This window comes from Fundulus heteroclitus, chromosome 14 (assembly GCF_011125445.2).
Source record: "Fundulus heteroclitus isolate FHET01 chromosome 14, MU-UCD_Fhet_4.1, whole genome shotgun sequence".
In the NCBI taxonomy this organism is placed as follows: Eukaryota; Metazoa; Chordata; class Actinopteri; order Cyprinodontiformes; family Fundulidae; genus Fundulus; species Fundulus heteroclitus.
In genome coordinates this window covers 4,204,820-4,226,921 of record NC_046374.1, presented here as the reverse complement: position 1 = coordinate 4,226,921, position 22,102 = coordinate 4,204,820, and the positions used below count along the sequence as shown (strand labels likewise).

The 22,102-nt window shown below is 38.3% G+C and overlaps 1 protein-coding gene across 2 annotated transcripts in view; it reads left to right on the top strand.

Annotated features, from left to right (window-relative positions):
* si:ch73-40a2.1 (tyrosine-protein kinase receptor TYRO3) overlaps positions 1 to 22,102 on the top strand; it is a 41,683-nt gene that overhangs the window by 8,052 nt on the left and 11,529 nt on the right. Inside the window, exons 2-11 of one of the 2 annotated variants that reach the window (XM_036146092.1) lie at positions 44 to 105; positions 1,000 to 1,615; positions 5,286 to 5,441; positions 8,892 to 9,224; positions 9,795 to 9,993; positions 10,952 to 11,049; positions 11,466 to 11,579; positions 19,823 to 19,900; positions 19,986 to 20,078; positions 20,281 to 20,402. In XM_036146092.1, coding sequence (XP_036001985.1) covers positions 44 to 105; positions 1,000 to 1,615; positions 5,286 to 5,441; positions 8,892 to 9,224; positions 9,795 to 9,993; positions 10,952 to 11,049; positions 11,466 to 11,579; positions 19,823 to 19,900; positions 19,986 to 20,078; positions 20,281 to 20,402 — 1,871 coding nt within the window. The remainder of the gene's footprint in view (positions 1 to 43; positions 106 to 999; positions 1,616 to 5,285; positions 5,442 to 8,891; positions 9,225 to 9,794; positions 9,994 to 10,951; positions 11,050 to 11,465; positions 11,580 to 19,822; positions 19,901 to 19,985; positions 20,079 to 20,280; positions 20,403 to 22,102) is intronic. The other variant, XM_036146093.1, reaches the window with a different exon arrangement.

Sequence of the window (22,102 nt, the reverse complement as noted above, 5' to 3'; positions counted from 1 at the left end):
ATTATGAAACCAAGTAACTGTGTGATTTCCCCCCTCTGTTAAGTGGAACTTTTCAGCTCTGACAAACAGACCAACCTGGGATGGCAGTCAAAGCCACCTGGAAAGGTAAGTGAATCTTCAACCGCATATTTTTAGTTACAAGAGTAATTTACCAGTTAAAGGGTAAGTTAGGGCTTTATGGAGATGTGTTAGTGCCTGTTGAATGCACCAGCCTTTTTTTTAGTGAATTTGGCCTATTGTCCGTTGACAACCATGAGTGGTTTTCGGTTACTGTCCTCCTGCCATCCAGTCCACACCCAGACTGGGTTCATCTGTTATTCTAAATTGACTTGAGCCTTGTGTTTGTACATGTGTCTCTGTGCTGTCACAGCCCTTTTCTGTCTCTGTAACTGCTGCATTTCAAGACATGCCTGTTGTCAAACTGATTGGATTATTCAGGATTGATGGAAAAGCATAACTGAGAGTATCAACAGCATAACAAGGTTAATTTATGCCATACTGTCAGATGATTTTACCAATCTGAAGCATGGTAAGAAGTACAGGGAAACTGGTCTGACAGGGTGATTGAGAACAAAGCATGTTTGTGTTACAATGATACGGGCAAAGTCCAGAATCTGAGGTAAGATTTAAAAGATTGACAGTCACTGATGTTTTAGCAAATAAAAAGCAAGCTTCATTCTCTACCAGCGTACAACTGATAGAGATGTTTCCTAGCAGACTTGCCCAGAGTTGGAGAGATTTATGGTACCTATTTTATTTTTTTCCCCAAAAAAACATTCAAATTACTTACCCTCTTACTACCATTTCTCAACTATTCAATCCTTTGCGTTCATTAAATGTATATTGAATAAAACCCCAGTACATTTCATTGTAGTATGTGGTTATAAAAACTGGGTATTGCATTTTTATAACTTATTGAAAGATGATACATCTGCCACAGAGCTATGGCTGCCTTTTCTCATGTCTTTTTTCCCAATCTGTCCCTTCTTTAATTTACAGTGGACTGAATTGTCACTACCAGTCAGTGCTGGAAGTTCTGTGCCTGTGCTCCAAGCTTGTGAGAAAGGAGAAGAAAGATCGGTCTTAAGCAAGTGGATGGAGCGTAGAGATGCCCACGATTTATTGATGGATATTTCAGTTGCCCAAGAGGAAGAATCATCTGGCGAGCTCAGCCCACTAAAAGTTCATCTTTTTGACACAGACTATGCCATCACAAAGTTTTCGAATGGTCGGACTGTCCTGGACCTTCAGAATACCAAACTGTTCATTACAGTTCTCCCAAACTCATTATCCCAGTATCTGAACCGCAGCCTGTCCTTGAACCTGGGTCCAGTCACACGCAGAGGATTCCAGCTCGCCTTCTCCTACAGAGGAGAATGTGTGTTTATAGCATCCATCAGAGTATATTATAAAAGTTGCCCTGACATTGTTTCCAACCTGACATCTTTTATGAAAACGGCGGCAAACTCAGAGCCCGTGTTTGGTCGATGTGTGGCGGGAGCTGTAAAGTCATCTCCTCCTGTAAGAGAGTGTGGCCCAGATGGGGTGTGGGGGTCACTCCAAGGTGCCTGCTTCTGTGAGCGTGGGAGGGAAGAGATGGACAAAGCATGTAAAGGTAAGAAACTCAGATGGGTCATTTTGCTGACTAGTGATGTAAGAGATAAATAAAACACTACCAAAATGTTTGATAATTTGTACTATTAATACAAGTGAAGTCATGACCTACAGTCTTATTCAAAAATCCTATTTTATCGTACTTGATTACTTTAGCTCTATATATTAACTGAATGCTGAAATAAAATCATGCAGTTTTGTCATCATGCAACAACAGTGAATAAGAACAGCTTTGGATCCAGTTCTCCATTTCTGCACACACTGAAAAATTGTATCAGCCTGCATTTGCTGCCGTCTTCCACCTTATTGTCCACAGAGCAATTTCAGAAACAGAAAGATACAGCCTTTCCTATGCCTTTTATTACAAGACAGATTTATTAATGTCATCAAAGTGGTTTATATAAAATATGTTCAAGCAAATGTGTCAAAAGTTAAGCTCAAGACAGGCAACATGAAGTAAGAATAAACATCTGAAATGACACGCATTTTAGAAACTAGATTACATGTTTAAAGATAAAATATAGGCCATTTAAAAAAAAGCAGCACATTTGGATTTTCTTTTATATTAACTAAAAAAAACATTTTCTTTTTTGTTTTGTTATTATTGACACTTTCAAGAATATGAAATAAATGTTCATCTTAGAATTTATTCAGTTTTGCTATTATCCTTTTGATTTTTTGTTTTTTGATCTTTTCTACATGGATAATCTCAATGAGACGGCAGGTCTTATTTTTAGTGCAGGCATGTTTTCAACAAACTTTTACATTCACCACTGTAAGATTTTTGACTTAGAGTGATTTTAACAGTAGACTTTAAAAGAGTCCCTGCTTGAACTTTGCATCAGTTTCAGCCTTTAGGAACAACCAATACCTGTTTATACAACCTGAGTCATTCTTCACTGCACATAGGGTGTTGACTGCTCACAAATACCCAGAACCCCATTTCAAAAAATGTGAAATACTGGTTAAAGATTCTGTTGAGAGATTTTCAGTTCATTTCCATCCTTTCTCCTAATGTGGTCTTTCTTGACACCACTGACTGAAAATGAACTGTGACTATCTGATCATGATGTTGTCTACATTAAAACAGGTTGCGTTTTTTTTATTTGACAAAAATGGATTTTCCAAGGTCAGGAATATTTCCTAGATCATATTACCTGTGGTCCAAAATAATTGAATGAATAAATAAATAGATCCTTAAACATAGCAAAGTTATGTTGTGTCTTCATGCTCTATTCATTCAGAGAAAGTTGTTCTCATTCTGGACTTTCTAAGAACATCAGCAGCTAGTGTGTTTACTAAATCTGCATGTGATTATTTTCTGATGGAAGAACAATCAAATCTAAGCAGTGACTATCCTGCTTCGGAAAAAAAAAAAAATCAACTCATCACTTTCACATCCTCATTTTCTTCGTTATTTTTGTTCCCATTCTGACCTCAGTTGGATTATTATACATTGGAAATTTGTTTGAGTAATTTCTCACAGTTTTGCATTTCAAAAAAAAAAAGTTATTGCATTTGTTGGTTTCCTGTGTTGCACAAGAGTTTTTTTTTTTTGGTAAAATGAAACCGAAGTCTTTCATTAACAGTATAAAGCAAGAAAATCTTAATGAAGCATTTTAGTTATCATTTAAGTCCTTTAACCATCTGGGTGTTTACCGGTAATACGTTTAGCAGACACTAAGACAAAATGCAGGGGAACAGTTAAAAAAAATATCTTATAGTTTCTACAGGAAAATAAGGTAATAAATAGGAACTATGTGCCACTGATTGAATGCAAATTATTAATTTATTTCAATTTATTGGTATTTTTATGCCGCTGCCATATCTGTCATGTTTGTGAATGTCGTAGCTGGATCAAAATGCAGACATATATCCGCAGACGTAATGGTAAATTGATTCTAATCAAATGAAGTCAAAGAAATTACATACAGTGGTAACAGGACAATGAAGAATCTGAAGAGTTTGTGGCAGGTATAGAGGAAAACAAGACGGAGGAACCAGTAAATGAGAGTTGACCAAGCAGAGGAAGTGAGGGCAAGGAGGGCAGGTGTCAGATGGGTAAATGAGCAACAACTGAGGATGATGAGAGCAGAGGACTGAGAGAGAAAGATAATGATAGACAGGGAGGAAATACAACAAGAAATCTAGCAGAACATAATCCAAAAATGAGACAGAATGAACTAAGAACCAAATTCATAAACTAATCTACCTGAATGAAAATAAAACAAATGCTTAGGAAATAAATTTAAAGAAAGCACAGTCCAGGAAAATGTAATCAATCCAAATCTATACAAGAATCAAAACACAAATCCTCAGTAACGGAGGACAGAACAGGTCAGGTAACAGACTGTTAGAATAACAGGCTTGAACGTTGGATTAGTTTTACCGACATGGCTCGAGATAATCTTGCACTGATGACTGGTCTGAAGGCTGGTTATATAGTGGTGGAAACAAGTGGCTCAGATGAGGGCTGATTGAAGATGGGGGCGGAGCAGGGCAGGTGTGTGGAGTGAGTGATCAGACCAGCATCAGAGCCAAGATAATTACAATTTTAATATAGGTTTTAACTTCCTCCTATTCTTGATATTTGGTCTAGATTAATTTTTGTCTGAAGATCCAAATTGTGAAAATACAAAGGTTGATTTTTATATTTACACAAGTTGTTTTGTCTTACTTAATTGATGTTCAATAGTCTTTAAGAATTTCCTGTAATTTCAGTTATACTCGCATGCAATTGGTAAATCTCAAGAGATTCAGTAGCCAGGCCCAGTATTCATTTTCAATGTGCTGCTGTATTAATATGATTTGACCTGGTTGTTCCATCATAGACAGTACTATTCTCCTTTTTTTAGATTTGGTTGATCTAAATGCAGAAAGGAATCTGGCAGGCAAATGGTTCCAAGAAGATTTAATATAAAAAATAAGAACCCCACAGATCTAGAAGAGGAACAAGAGCAAATGGAACCAGGCTGAGAGCAATAGCAATAAAAACAGTGTGCTTATATACTGTGGAGGTGTAATGACAACATTGTGACTGGGTGAGACAAATCAGATTAATTCTAAGCAGGGAATTGAGGAAAGGTGCCGAGCAAAGACAGGCTTAAACACAGGGGGAACTAAACAGAAATCAAAAAGGATCTTACTAACCAAGAACTAAAGACTAATGCTATCAATAGTGTCTAAACCCAAAATTTAATTCTTTCCAATTTAAATTTTGAGCAAAATTCACTGGTTGTTTTTATTAGGTAGTTAACTCTCAGTTTAGTTGGTGAGCTCAAGGTAATAAATGTTAAAATGAGGTAAAATTAATTATTCTTTTATTGATACGGACCAGGGAGTGAGTCTGGTCTCACTTTTGGAGAGATGCTCGCTGAATTTAGTTTTTAGTCAGAGAAGTAATATATATATATATATATATATATATATATATATATATATATATATATATATATATATATATATATATATATATATATATATATACTCTCTTTAAAACTGATTTTGTCAAAATGTGTACTAAAAAAACAAGGCAAAATATGAATAAATTAACAAGAAAGGTAACCAGCGTTTTAATTTTTTAGGATGCTTTTTAAAACAAGACTTCCTTGATTGAAATCATTAAAGTGTCGTCAATAAATGGCAAGACATGATCACTGTTTGTTCCACAGCCTGCAGAATGGGTTACTACAAATCCACTAATGGCGGAGGAGGATGCCAGCTGTGCCCTCCCAATACCAGGACGACTAAGGAGGGATCGGAGAACTGCGAATGCCTGCAGGGATTCGGCCGTTTGCCCTCTGACCCTCATGACCTTGGCTGCAGTAGTAAGGAATCCTTTCTTTGCTGGTTTTAAGTGGGATTTTTAAATATTCCTTTGAATAAGATAAAGTTTCATGCCTCGAGTTCAGCTATGACAAAACAGAGAGTGGCCACCATCCTCATTGATATGTGCAGGAATAATGATGCTGAAGAATATATAAATTAACTAAACGGAGACTTCCATCATTTTAGGTATTACAACCAGAAACTACAAAGCATATTTGTTTTTTGTTTTTTGTTGAGGACAAACACAGTGGAAGTGGAAATCAAATGAGGCCTGGTTATATGTTGGGAACTGTACGTTATTTTATTAATTTGTACAACCAGTTTTTGCCACAGTCACAGTTGGGATGTGGGTTATGCCTCAATCAGCTGAGAGCCACTGGTAAATACAAGTCTCAAGTTTTGCCACTGACTTGATGGTTGCAGTCATTGTCGACCAGGTCTCAGGTCTTCTGCAGCATCAAACAAGGTTTCTTTCAAGATCTACCTGGATTTACTTCCATCCATCTTCTTCCCTTTCACTGCTGAAGAAAAACACCCCACAGCATGATGCTGACCCCACCATTGTAGACCATGGGGAAGATATGGTCACACAGTTTTGCATGTAGATCAGAAAGTTCCATTTTGGTGTTGTTTTACCCCAGCACCATCTTCTACATGTTTGCTGAGTTACCTACATTAGAAGTTTCCCTTTAAAACTTCTAATGGGATTTCTTATGAGTTTTGCTGTCTCTTCTCCATAAAGGACAGGTTTGGAAACTGTACAAGTGCACAACCATAACTCGTCCTGTCAACAGATTCTCCGAGCTGTGCTTCATTCCTTCAGTTTTTGGTTGAGAAATTAAACAGCTCTCCAAGATGTGCTTGGAATATTGTTTTAGAATCAGAATTCAGCTTTAATCACCAAATTTGTGACAGAAACTAGGAATTTGACTTTGCTTATAGCTTAAACCTGGATGTAAACACACTTAAAATCTTTATTTGCACAAGATTTTCAAGTTATTGTCATTTCTCTTCTTTGTTACAATGATATGCGGCTTTGTTCATTACATAATATCCAAATAAAATAGACTTCATTGTATGGTTGCAATACAACAACATTTAAAAAAGCACAAGAGTTGTGAATACTTTTGGAAATAAACAGAGAATTTAAAAAATCAACACCTGAAAATGATCATATTGGACTGTAGGCAGTCAATCAAATCAGGAAAAAACAAACGCTAACCGCAGCTTATTTATGATATTTAAAACATTGGAAATTAAATAATTGAAACATCTATTGACCTGAGTTGCTCCCAGTTAAGTGTCCTTCGCTCCCACAGTCTATTACAAACTAGTCCTAGTTTCTACTGCTGGAGCTGAACTGAAACAACGGTCAGTCGATTATGATTGTGGTTTCTACGCTCAACATGAAACTCAATCACATCCCTGAAGACATGCAACACACAACTTGACCAATGCACATACAGATGAAACCAGAACTTTATGTACACTATATAAAAAGCTCTTTTTTTCTCACCATCAGACATTAAATCTAATTTAGGTCAGTTAGAATTACCAAAATCATTTCTATTTGCTAAATGCCAGAATAATGACAGAAGGATTATTTTGACAATAATTTATTCCTTTCTTTGTATTCAAGATCGCTATGCCTTTAAACAATTTGAGAATGCCCATACGATGATGATGTCATGTCTTTGCAAGCTTCTGATAGGTTTATTGACATTTGAGTTGATTTCAGACACACCTGTGGATGTTTTAAAGGCAAACCTAATACACGAGGCCTCTTTGTGCAACATAATGGGAAAGTCAAAAGAATTTAGCCAAAATATCAGGAAGAGAATTGTGGACTTGCACCAGTCTGGTGTACTACAATTCACAGTGAAACAAGTTCTGGACCCACATGGGCTGAAAGGCTACTCTGCCAGGAAGTCACAATTATACAAAAGAAATACATACATTCCAGATTAGAGTTTGCAAATGCACACATGGACAAGGAAATTAATTTTTGGAGACATGTCCTGTGATTTGACGAAACAAAAACAAACTATTTGGCCTTAATGACCATCATTACATTTGGAGGAAGAAGGGGAAAACTTTTAACACCATCTCAATGGAGAAACACGGGGGTGGCAATATTATGTTATGGGGTTGTTTTGCTGCAGGAGACTGGTGCACTTCATAAAATAGATGGCATCAAGAGAAAAGAATATTATGTGGAAATTCTGAAGCAACATCTCAAGACAACACCAAGAAAGTTGAAGCTTAGCCAAAAATGGGGCTTTCAGATGAACAATGGCCCAAAACATACAGCCAGAAGTGACTTAAGGATAAGACAATTAATGTTTTGGAGTGGCCATCACAAAGCCCTGATCTCAATCCTATTGAAAATGAGTGGGCAGAGACGGAAAAAGCATGCATGAGCAAGATGGCCTACTAACTTGGCTCAGTTGCACCAGTTCTGTCAGGAGTAATGAACCAAAGTGTCAGGGTTTAGTTTTAGATCGGGCTTTTGTTTATTATTTTTCAGTTCTTCCTTCTTGTCAGGGTATAATTATGTTCTGGCTTTATTTATTATTAGTTTTCAGTTCCTCCTCCTCCTCTCACTCAGCCTTCCCTTCACTCCCGCTGCAGTTAGTCACACCTGTTGGTCATTAATTAGCCAGACTCACGCCAACTGCCAGCCTCGCTACATAAGCCTCCCTCTGCCTCCGCTTACCTGCCGGTCCGTCATCAAACTCTCTCTCTTCGCCTGTCTGCCTGGTTTGCTCCTGCTAGCCGTTTATTTCCTGCCTCAGTTTTACCTTGTTAGTCTCAGCCTGCTGCTGGATCTATCCTGTCTCCCCTCTGAACCTCAGGAAGAGCTACTAATCCTGTTGTGACTCTGGCCTGCTAGCATTCACCCTGCCGAGCTGCCGGTTCTGCTGCTGCTCTGGCCTCCAAGTACTCACTCTGCCGTGACTCTGGTCCTGCTTGCCAGCTCCTGCACACATCTACACCTCTGCTCCAGTCCAGTCCTGCCTCTCTGGTTTCTGCCTTCTAGCCATCTTATTCAATAAACTCACAATAACCAAGCTCCGTGTGTGGTGTGCATTTTGGGTTAATTAAATATGAAATTGTCTGGCTTTCCCATAAAGTATTAAAACATTGTCTATAAAGGCTTTATCTCATTATTCTGGCATTTGTAATGAAACAACAAGCCTTACATTTATCTGTCTGTTGACCTTTCTCCTGCATAATAGTATCTGAATTGATGAATTTTATTATAAATCAATTAGTGCTTAACAGATATTTCTGCAATATATATATATTTTGTAAATAGTCAGTACAAGTGAAGAGTGGTGAAATAAAAGCCTTTTAAAAAATCAGTTTAGCAACTTTTGCTTTTCACAAAGGTGGTATGATGCTGTAGCAGGAGGTTAATCTTTTTATCTATTTATTTCTTTTCACAGAGCCACCCTCTGCTCCTTTAAATCTAACCGCCAGTCCAGTTAACGACTCAGTGCTGGTCCTGACATGGGACCCTCCCAATGACACGGGGGGAAGGAAAGACGTAACATACCGCTTAAAGTGTGAGAAGGCAGCAGAGATGGGCAGCCAGTGGGAGAGATGTGGGGACAAAATGGTTTTCCAGCCAGACTCAAATGAGCTGAACAACACATCAGTCACCATCCTGGGACTGAACCCACAACGTCACTACAGACTGTCAGTGCAAACCTGGAATGATATTTCCCCTGTGCAGGCAACATCACATTCATCCACTGCAACTGTCATCATACACAGATGTAAGTCAGTCCGACTGATTGATATTAATGCGCCATGTAGGCACCTGTACCAGTGTACTACCACCTCCTGTGTAACTGAGTTGGCTACTTTGTAAAGTGCTTTGAGATGATGTGTTGTGATTTGGCGCTTTATAAATAAAATGCAATTGAACTGAATTCATTGAGCCAGACATAAATTGGATTCATGGTGCTAGATATACACCGCTTCTGTTAGCTTGTGCTTAAAAATTTGTCATAATCACAAGTTCAGCACCCAAAAGGAAAGGCCTGGTTTGGATGTGATCTGGTACATCTTCAGAGTGATGACGAGTATGTAAATGGTTCAAAGCTAATTATTTCCCTCATCTTCACTGACTTCTTCTCTATTTATACATCAATATGTTGATAATTTGGAGGAAGAGAAATCCATTCTTAAAATAAAACTGAACTCAAGTTACTGACCAGTAAAAAAAAAAAGAAAGAAAGAAAGAAAGAAAACAGTTGTTCAGAAGGGACCTTTTTTGTCACATTATAACTGAAAATGTTGTAGTTTGTAACACGATGGCTGACCCCCTGTTTGTTTTGTTTCAGGGAGGAATCCTCCTGGGTTGATCACTGTGATTCCTGCTTTAAATAACTCAGGTGGTGAAATTACCCCAGCTCCTGCACGAGAGTCATCCTTCTATCGCTCCATATGGCTCACAGTTGTTATTTTACTCAGCACGGTGTCACTTACAGTCGTAATCTTTGCTGCAATGTATTACTTGCGCAGAAACTACACTAAACTCAGGTAATAGGACACATCTAATTAACTCTTATTCATTTTGATCATCTTCTCGTTTCTCACTAACCATATTTTTTTATAAAATAAAAAGCCAGGGTTAGGTAATTTCAGGTAATTTTCTGATTTTTGTTGTCGTTAGGGTCGTCCTGTAAGCCAGGCCAATAACGACCCTAACGACTCCCCATTGCAGAGGCATGGACCAGTTTTGGGTTAATTTGCATGTTATCTAAGCCATAACAAGGCTTTTGTTGGGCAATAATATAAAGCTTGGAACTCCACACTACTCCAGACATTTTGAATTGAGAAAACTTTCTGGATGGGAAGCAAAACATCTGCAAAAAAGTCCAGTTGTTTTGTTTTTTTAACTTTTTTTTTTTTTTTTTTTATAAATTACAGTTCCAATTCAATCCAAAGTCAGCCCATCTGCCCCTAAATCAAATTAATTTAGTTATTGTTTAAATCAGTTGAAGTTTATTAAACCAGTGGAGTCTGTTTAATGCATTAGTATGTATAAAATATTTTTATTTAAAAAAATTCTTGCCAAAGAAGCTAAAATGTTGCAGTCTGGGTTCTTGCCACCCTCCTATGATCTTTGAGCCACCTGTATGTTCTCTCTTTCATCCTCTAATCTTCGAAACTGTCCACTGTGGCTCCATGCTCATGCAGGAGGACTGAATGCTGCTTGGCAACGACTCTATCCAATCTGCTGTTTTTCCTTAGATATTAAACTTTTCACCAATCTGTGTGGAGAATTTGACAGAACTGACTAGTAAAGCACCTTGAGATGGCATGCTGTGAATTGGCATTCATATATAAATAAAATTATCTGAATTTACTTGAATTGAATCAATGGAGAGTTTTCTAACGTGCAGCTTTTCTGTTTTACATATTCTTACAAAGAACAGAATTACTTTACATCTTCAGCAAGTCTAATAAATATATTAAAACAACACCATCCCCTCAGATCAGAACCCGACCAGGAAATGCAGCTCTTCCCAGTGAGTCCAGAGATTTCCTACCGTCTTCCACACATTCTAGAGTCTGCCACAGATCAGCCTAACAGTAAGTTTTATTCATCTGAGCAGTAGAAATGAGGATTTTAACAAAGTTTGTTTAACTAAATTTGACTTTGACGTTTGTATTGCTGATTTTATTTTCATACTTTTCTGGAGGTTTTGAAGGATTGATCTTTATGGCTAGTCGGAACTTTTTAGTATATATTTGGCTTATTTTAACCACAAAGTTACTTAGATTTTAAATCCAGACACAAACATACAAAACCAACACTGAAGCAAGAAAATCGTTTACCCGAAAGATGATGTACGAATAGATGAATCAAAGAATTGAGTGATATGTTTTTTCTTATATTTAATATACATTTTCTTCTCTAGTTTCATATCTGATGACCAAGAGTTTACAAAGAAATACTGTGAAGAAGGCATATTTAAGTGTGTGTGAGAATATTGGTCTTGCTTCAGTTTCAGAGGGAGTGATCCCGTTACTGGTAGAGCTTGGTGACGATATGTTGGACAGTCTGAAGGACGTCTTAGTGGAAAGAAACCAACTAACCCTGGGCAAGGAGCTAGGCAAAGGTCAGTCCACAAGTGTTTTTATCCAAGCTGCTTATGTTGTCTGTACATGTGCAAATAAATCCTTTTCACATATTGTAGAACATGATAAAAATGTTAACTCAAGTTTTTAACATGCATTTGCAAATAACAAAAACATGTGCACAAATGCTTCCTCAACAGAAGCCTCTGGTCACTTAAAACTAAACTAAAAGAACATGAGAGAGTCAAAACACAAATATGATGATGATAAAATTCATGTGATTCAGGTATGTTGGAGAAGAGATGCGTCTAAATGTTGCAGGATGGTTGATTTTGAGAACTGAACATGGGCGATCCTACCCTAAGTTATATTTTCTCTAATTTTATTTTAGGTATATATTTTTTAAATTAAGTGTGACAGTTATTTAGTCCATTGTATCCCAAGCACATTGTTGTGTATCTCTTGTGTTTCAGTGGCTTACTGAAATATTCAGCTTTAGGTAAATCAGTAAATAACATTCCAGCACCACCTCTGTACACATTTGTTAGTGCAGCATATATACTTTAATCCCTAGTTAGGTAATGTGGCATACTGGATCTGATACATGCAATTTACAGTCAATATTGGTCCAACTGCTGTGGAATTTGTGCCAGTACCACTCAGGTGTTGCAACATTACCCAATGCTGGGTGGGACTGGTTGCCTAGCGTTAAGAAAGCTGGGAGTTAGTCTCTTGGAGAGGCCCCAAAGGTCAGCGGTTTGAAACTCAGTCTGTCACCCTGGGTCCCTGAGCAAGACCCTTGACCACAGACTGTTCCCCAGGCACAAGCCATTGTTGCTGCACTCTGCTCCCTAGGGGATGGGTTAAATGCAGGGGCAAATTTCCTCTCTGTGGGACTATAAATTGATATATTAATGTATTTAATACTGCTCTATGCAAACACTGTGTCTGCAATGATGAAAATTCATTCACCTCAATTTGCGTGGTTCGTGTGGTAGAGCAGTCTGACTAATTTTCTAATTTATTCTTCCATTATTATCACTCAGTGCCACTTTTAGACTCTATGGAACTGTCATCCTCAGATGGTCAGGGGATTTATGGACAAAAAAAACTACAGGACACATATTATAGTAAATCTTCATACATCTTTCCTGGGTCAGTAGCAGGCTAATTTATGCTTCATCATAAATTCCACACCCGGGCACTGAATAGCGGGGGGAAAGTTAGAATAACTCCAAGGGCTCCTGAAAGACAAGAACTCTTGGAGCCCTGGAGAAGAAAATGTGTGTCAAATTAAATCAAATCTTACAGAGGGATTGGTCAAAAAGTTTCCTATCTAATGAGACCGAGCAGATTGCATTGGGTCTTGACAAGCAGCATTCACTCCTTCAAAAAGAGTGTAGAGCAAAAGAGGAGAGTCATCTACATTGTTGATGGGTTTGCAGCAATCCCTCATACTGAGCATGCATTAAGCGACAGGGGAGAGGAAAAGCCCCCTTTAACAGGAAGGAAAACCTCCAGTAGAACCAGGCTTAGTGTAAATGGTCATCTCGACCAACAGGGGGTTAGAGAAGACAGAGCAGAGACACAAAAAAAGCACAAAAGTACACATTGATCCAGGAATCCTTTCTATGTTATATGGGAATGGCAGATGATCTGCCTCCCCTAGATGGTATCACGGTCAACAGCACGCCAGACAAGGTGTACCTACTATAAAGAGAAAAAAAGACAAAGAACAAAAAGTTAAAAGTTGTAAATAACAACAAACAATGCAAAATTGGAGAACAGTAGCAGAACTCAGCAGTGACAAAAATAGATCTTGATGTCCTCTGGCAGCCTAAGCCTATATCAGCATAACTAAAAACATAGCTCAGGATAACCTAAGCCAATCTAACTATAGGCTTTATGAAAAAGGAAAGTTTTAAGCCTGATCTTAAAAGTAGATTGGGTGTCTGCCTCACAGATTAAAACTGGGAGTTGGTTCCACAGGAAAGGGGCCTGACTAATTAACTAAAGGATCTACTTTTAGTGACTCTAGGAACCACCAGTAGACCTGCAGTCTGAGAGTACTCTGTTAGGAACATACGGGGTAATGAGATCTCTGATATATGATGGAGCTTGATTATTAAGGGCTTTATACGTGAGAAGGAGAATTTTAAATTCTATTCTTGATTTAACAGGAAGCCAATTATCGGAAGCTAAAATGGGAGGAATGTGATCCCTCTTGTTGATTTTCATCAGAACTCTTGCTGCAGTATTTTGGATCAGTTAAAAGCTTCAAACTGCATTTTGTGGACTATGTGACAGTAAAGAATTACAATAGTCCAGCCTTGAAGTAACAAATGCATGGACTAGTTTTTCAGTGTCACTGCTGGACAGAATATTTCTAATTTTGGCGATATTCCAGAGGTGAAAAAGGAAACCCTGGAAACCTGTTTAATATGGGATTTAAATTGCATGTCTAGGTCAAAAATAAAACCAAGGTTTTTTACTTCATTACCAGAGAGATTACCGTTTTGATGCCATCCACATTAAGTGATTAAGATTTTTTATTTTTTTTTGAGAAGTCTGGTCCAAATATGGCAACTTCTGTCATGTTAGAATTTAAAAACAGGAAATTTAAAGTCATCTAGTTTTTGATGTCATCAAGACATGCCTGTAGTCGAAGTAATTAATTGGATTCATCAAGATTTATGGATAAATATAGCTGAGTGTCATCAGCATAACAGTGTAAATTAATCCAATGCTGTCTGATGATTTTACCAATGGGAAAAGAGAATTGACCCAACGACTGAACCCTGTGGTACTCCACAAGTGAACCTAGAGTTGGAAGAAGATTTATTATTAACATGAAAAAATTGGAATCTGTCAGACAGAAAAGATTTAAACCAGCCTAATGCTTTCCCCTTGACTCCTACAGTATGTTCAAGTCTTTCTAGCAGAATATTGTGATCAACTGTATCAATTGCAGCACTCAGATCAAACAGGACAAGTACAGACACAAGTCCATTATCTAAGGCCACGAGAATATCATTAGTGACCTTCACCAGAGCTGTTTTGGTGCTATGATGAGCTCTGAAGCCTGACTGAAACTCTTCAAATAGGTAATTTCTTTGTAAATGTTCACATATTTGATTAGCACCTAGCTGGTGAAGATTCTCAGTCATCCAGGTCATGGTCATTACAAAAAAAAGTAAAAAGCAAAGCAACTGGACTTGTTTTCCGTAGTTGAAGACGTTTCGCTTCCTCTCCAGGAAGCTTTCTCAATTAAAAAAAAAATTTAATTGAGAAGCTTCCTGGAGAGGAAGCGAAACGTCTTCAACTACGGAAAACGAGTCCAGTTGCTTTGTTTTTCACTTACTTTCTCAAGAATTTTAGAAAACAATAGAAGATTAGATATAGGTCTGTAATTTATTAAGTCATCTCAAAGCTAGGGTCACAGATTTTTCCAGAAGTTTCTCCAAATCCCTTTCCGAATAACTGAAGAGCAAGACTGTCTTGCCTTGCTCTTCAGGGGGTTGACGTGAAAAAAATCTCCCAAATCCACTCAGATATTATTTCTTTCAACTGAGACCTTCCCCTTCTTCTCATACACATGAACGCAGTCACTTCTTGCGACTCTCAGCCACGTTCAATGTATAAAGTGAGAGCAGCGGAGCTACAACAAACTGCTAATCGTCAGAATGATTGGCATGTGGGACAACCAATAGATAAGACAATTCCTCAGAACTTGAGGGACAGTGAGTATATAACATCTATGGGTGAGAGCAGGAATAAAACTTTGACAAATCCATGGCCTTCGGACCGAACGGCCAAGATTTGTTATAGTTTTCACAGGCCTGCAGCTCCTACAAAAAAATGTTTTTAACTTTCTTTTTGTGAATACATAATGTACTGACTACTTTCAAGATGGAAGGACGATTTTACCCAGTATAACAAAAAGTGTTACTGAACAGGATTACCAACTATAGCTTTAAATAAAAGTTTGATAACAGCTAATTTAAAACCTGTGGTACATATGCATTTACTAAGGATAGATTAATCATGTCTAAAATAGGGGAATTAATCAAAGGGAATACTTAGCTGAGAGCTAAGGGAATGGATGGATCAACAGAGCTATGACTGCATAAGTTTGGCAATTGTACTAAAGAGAAATCTAGGATTATTTTTATTCTTCTCTATTAATAATGAAAATTATGCTGCTTTAACTCTTTGAAGGTTTTTTTATCAACAGTAGAATGTTTTTCCAGATTAGGTAGGATTCCTCCAGACGTGTAGAGTGCCATTTTCTCTCTGATTTCCTAACGTGCTTCAAAGAATGCAGCTCTGGATTAAACCAGGGAGCCAGCATCCTATGAATAATCACCTTCTTTTTCAAGGGGGCTATGTTGTCTAATGCAACAGGCAAGGATGAAATGACTCCATCAACAAAGGCATCAATTTGTGAATGGGAAGAAACAACATTGCTGCCATCTGCGGGCCATTTCTTTATACTGAGGAAATTAAAAGGGGGACAGACTCTTTATAGTTTGATACAGCATTATCTACTACAATGAAACCTTCTTTTTGGGGTGGAAAACTCAATTAAACTGAACTCAAAGGTTATTAAAAATGATCAGATAGACATGGTTGTGAGGAAATACTGTTAATTCTTTGCAATCAATGCCATATGTCAGCACATGGTCCAAAGTATGAAGGCAGGAATGTGTCAATTTATGCATGTCTTGAGCAAAACCAATTGAATCTAGGATAGTTTTAAATGCTACATTAAGGTTATCACATTCAGTGTCAACATGAGTATTACAATTCCCCACAATAATAACCTTGTTGTCAGTGTTTAACTTCTTAAACCTGTCCGGCCTGATCTGATCAGAGCAGAGCCACGCCTATTTTATCAAGCTTTAAAATTAGGTCAGAAATGGTCATGTTTTTTTACTTTCCTAAATACCTGCAAGGAGGAGGCTTTAATGTTTATAAAATAAGCCTCTATTTTTTTCCCACGATTGCTTTGGGTTTAACAGCATTTTAAACTCAAAATGGCATTTAACTGTCTATCAAACATCGCTGGCTCTTTCATAAAAATGCTTTGCTGTGCAGACATGCTTAACTTCACCCCTCCAAGGTCGATGGTGTTAAAAACCAGAGTCCTACCTTTTAAACAAGATACAACACGTCTCTCTCCCAGCTGTGTTAGTTTTGAATGGGTGAATGACTAAACTGTAGTGGGAAGCGCTTTGGAGGTTGTCAAGACTAGTTAAAAGTGCTATACAAGCCATTTATCATATACTGCTTGTGGAAACTGGTGTGACTTACACTTCGTGCATAGCACTCTAACAATATCTGTACAGCCTGGGTATTTGCACCGGCCCCTTTTTGCCATGATGCTTAATATCTACAGGATGTGCTAGTTTGGTTTTCTTCTGTAAGAAACAACAAAACATTGTTGCATTCTTTCTATAAATGTAAGAACAGAGTGTCAAATATAGTCATGTGCAATATGGAAAGGACACACAAAATGCTTTATTATAGCAGACTCAAGTCAGTTCATACCATCAACATGCTAGGCTAGCAATACAATTGTAATCTTAATGGTACAGATGATTTCTAAGGAGCCAAATAGTGAGACTACTCCCTGCAAAGAGGTCTGCAGAAAAGGCCATCAAAATTGGCTATAGGCTTCTCCTATATTTTCATAAGAGTTTTCGTGTAGTTTTACAGTGTTTATTTTTAAAAATATTAAGGCAAGGCTAAGAAAATTAGATTTTCCTTGGTTTAATCACCTATAATTCAGAAATAGAGACATTTGTAATAGTGGTTCCACTTGAAAAATATTATGTAATGGCTTAGAGTAACACAAAAACAAAATTTACATTTAAAATTTATAAATTGTATCAAATATGTAATTTCGGGCGAAAATTGCTCCTAAAACCTGGGCTTAAAGGGTTGACACTAAATCAGATCAGAAGTCAGAACTGATCTAAAAACAGATCTGGGCCTGGGGGACGATACAAAACAACAAACAGAGGAGGTTTTATTGCTTTGCAGTTTGGATGAGGGAAACTAAGGGTTAAATATTCAAAAGAATTGTAGTTATCAATTGGCCAGGACTAATTAATATTTCAGTCTGAAAAATGGTTGCTACTTCTCCTCTTCTTCCCGTAGTTCTTGAAATGTGGAAATTTAAATAATTAGAGAGCGTCGACTAATTTATACAAACGTAGTCCTCTTGCAGCCACGTTTCTGTGAGACAAAATAAATCAATCTGATTATTGTCAGCATTTAGGAGAACTAATAAATCCAGCCAGATTCCTTGAAAGAAGAGCAGCACCATCCAAAGTGGGATGGATGCCGTGTCTCCGGATCAGACCAGGTTTTCCCCAGGTTTTCTTACTGTATTTATGCGTATCCTTAGCCAGCTGTTTCAGGTAGGATTAGATGTTGCCCATTCTGGCCCCTGGCAGGTATTTGACTATGGTCCCTGGTGTCTCTAGTGCCACATTTCTGATTATCAAAGTCAGCTTCTCAGCAGGTGTGTCGCTGACAGGGGAAAATCTGTTAGAAACGTTATGCTTCCTGCATATTGTCACCCAGCTGGCCTGATTACCCTGCTGCACGACTACTGCTGGAGGATCGCTACGTGAAGCTAATCTCTGACGCTCCATGCTAGTCAAGGTGCCTCGGCTATCTGCTTTTATATATATATATATCAGTGCTCTCAACTCTCACGCATTGACCGTGTGACACACGCATTTCACTGACTTCACACGCTCACACGCTCACACGCAAACATGGAATTTCTCACGCATAAAAATCACAAAGCCCATCTGGGCTGCGGACGACAAAACTCCACCTTCTGCTGAGCTGTTTCGGCTTCTTTCACAGCTTGTGGCCATCAGTAATTCCTGCTGCAGTTCGTGTTAACAGAGCAGCAGGAAGAGCGATCAGAGTTATGAATAATTTTAGTCCAGTGGTGAAAGTGAGCCGGTAAGGTCCTGTACCGCGTACACAGGAGGGGAGGGGGTGGAGCTGCTGCGAGATGACCGGTTCATTCAGAACCAGTCATGGCTGCACGCTGGATCATAAAACAGTTCTGCTAACCAGATGCAGTTTAAAACGCCACTTGGTCTGTTTATAAGTTTCGTTTTTATTAATTCTGCATTTTTTAACTACATGCACCGTATTTCTTTGCCTCCACGCTTGCTCCACTCCCCCCTCCTTTCCCGTCAGTGCCCAGAGCGCACTGACGGGAGCAATAGAGATTTGTCTGGTCAGCGCGGCGACTGACTGAGAAACCTGTCGCTGTGAAAGGTGATGAGAATGTTATAAACTGTAACAGTCTAGAAGTGCATTGAGCTGGAAAGAGGGAGACATCAGCAGCTGGATCGTGCGTAAAGACGCAGCGGGAACCTCTGTGTGCTTCAGTGTTGCTGCTGAGGGGATCATAAAGGCTTGATGAAACTCAGCCTGATCCACCAATCAGGTTATAGATTTACAATGATAAACAACCCATAGATGAATGTGTAACAGTATAATAATTCGGTCAATAACTTAAAACTACTTAATTTTATTCAGTATTATTTGAACAATTGTGTATTTTTTATGTCTTAATCCATTAACTGAACAATAAAGTATTAATACGTCTCTTTCCCTTTTTAACACAAGTAATACATGTCTACTTCAATGTCTGGTGGGATAAAAATGAGATGGAGTTGACTCCACCGGCTCTTCCAGGGTCCGGTTAGCCCCGCCCCCAAACAAGTCCCGCCCCCTCATTAGCATAATCTCACTCTTAACTTTTGATAAAAGTTGAGAGGTCTGTATATATATATATATATATATATATATATATATATATATATATATATATATATATATATATATATATATATATATATATATAGAGAGAGAGAGAGAGAGAGAGAGAGAGAGAGAGAGGTGTTGATGGTGAAGGTGTTTAGTAGCAGTCTGTCAGTAAAATGAAAACAGATTTCTTTGTCATGGGGCCTAAAATTCACCCGATCACATCCTCTATATGGAATGGGAGCAGATCGTACTTAATGCACAAGACAGGGTTTAATGTCCTTAACTTTTCATGTTTACGCCTGTTTTTAGAAGTGGCAACTTAAAACTTAAAAATATTGTTTTTATTGGTGAACAGCACCAAACAAGAAACCTCAGTGCTGTTTTCAAAGTGCTTTATAAATAAAATTGTATTGTATTATATTGTATAAAAGATGCTGTGAGATTAATGATGCAAATTTTTCCTGACAACCTACACTTACAGGAGAGTTTGGATCAGTGTATGAAGGGATCTTTACGCAGGCTGGTGTTGACATCCAGGTGGCTGTGAAAACTATGAGAGGTTTGTACTGAATATCGAAGCCTCATCAGATCACTACTAAGCCAGCAGACCTTTCTGGTCATTTTCTCTGTCTCTATATTTCTAGTTGGAATTTACAGCAAGCAAGACTTGCATGAGTTCTTGAGAGAGGCAGAAATAATGAAGAGTTTTGATCATGAAAACGTCGTCAGACTGCTTGGTAAGAGAGTCACACCATATTACAAAAGCGTGTATTCCTATGCAATTGATTAACAATTTGGATGATGAATTGTTGTTGTTGTTGTTTTGGGGGGTAGTGATATCAGCTGTGGCCAGTATGAGCAGGATGGCTGTTAGAATTTGTTACATATGGTTATAAGCTGAAGTAGCGATGTTGTGATAGATGTCTATTTTTCCTGCAGGTGTCACCTTAAAAAAAGTGGAGGATTCTCCTCTGCCTTTACCTCTAGTCATCCTTCCATACATGAAACATGGGGACCTACGGCGATTTCTTATTGCTACACGCTATGGTGACATTCCAATGGTGAGGTGCTAATAGTTTGTACACACCCATGCCACATATACACTCAATGTCATGTTTAGGGTTAGCAAAGGACCCAGGCGCAGAGACTGACTGTGGTAAAAAGAGCGGTGTTAACAAAAAGAACAATGTAGGAAGAATGGCACTGGATGCAGGTGAGATTATTAGGGAATTATGAACAGTTATGGAAGAAAGCATAACAGGGAGACACAAAGGAAACTCCAAACCAATGGAAAAACGTGCTAACACTGATCTAAGAGGATAAACTAAAATAAAGCAGGACACACTTTGACTTTGACTTTGGAAAGTGCCTTGAGATGACGTGTATCATGAAAGCTGGTGAAGATTCTCAGTCATCCAGGTCATGGTCATTCCAAACAAAGTAAAAAACAAAGCAACTGGACTTGTTTTCCTTAGTTTGAAGAAATTTTGCTTCCTATCCAGGAAGCTTTCTCAATTAAAAAAATCTGGAGTAATGTGGAGCATCAAGCTTCATACTACTGCCCAACAAAGGCTTAGACAACATGCAAATTCAACAGAAACAGGTCCACCCACTTAGTGGACTTAACGACTGCCCATTACTAAGGGGGTTTGGTAAATTTGTCAGGAAACAGTGGTGTTTCCTGACAAATTTCTTTCTTAACAAAGCTTGAATCTATTTATTTGTAGAGAATAATAATGAAGTAACCAAACATTGACATTAAATATCTGAATTATTTCTCATAGTGGAAATCCAGCAGGAGTTAGAAAGCAATGTGCCGGTAGAAAGGCGTTTTCTCCCGGGATACTGCGCTCAGACTTCCCCGGTAAACTGGAAGTCAGCGGGAGTCTGAAAGCATTGTGTGGGGAGAAAGGCTTTCTCTCTTGGCATAGCAAGCCAGCTGGAAGCCGACGAGACAAGCCGGCTGTCGTCCGCGCACATCCTAGCATGTTTTAAATCTAGTGATGTGACAACAAGCTGTGCAGATAATCCGGTTTATGATACCAATTGTCTGGTCTAAAAACATCAGAGGAGCATGATTTATTCACAGCCTTTCACTCATACACATTTATACGTATATATGTCTATGCTTTCACTCCCCTCCCACCATGGCTGTTTCTTAAAAAGTTTGTCAAATTACCTAATTTAGAACATGCAGTGCATCTGCATCGCGGCCATGTTGTGGTCGGACAAGCTGTATAGAGTGGTGAAGCAGACAGCTCTGTTTCGAATATAGCATCATCAAATATAATGGTAACAACTAGTAACAAAAAATATACGAACAAGCAGACAGCTGTGACGAACTCAGGAAAGAGGATTCTTGGTTTCAGCAGACAGACACACCACAATCTGATAACACAAAGAAAATATTATTTTCATGAGACATCTGCAAATGACCACAGAGCCGTTTGCTTTCTGAGAACGGGTTATTGAGGGATTGATCGAGTTTAAACAGACGTGATTATTCATTAGCCAAACATCCTCGATCTGTTCAAACAATGCTGTGCTGATGTGTTAAATCTTCAGTTTTAACCCACTAACTGAACAATAGCGTATCTTCTCAATTGAAGCATGTTAAAATGAAGCACCTGGAACATCCTCATCTTCCTTAATTATTGGTGCTTCAAACAATTCCATTTTTCAGTTTGTAATTTGCTTGTCCGACCGTCTGGGGAACTGGAGTTGATTTCTGGGGGTGGAGGTAATGGACTTGTTTGAGAAA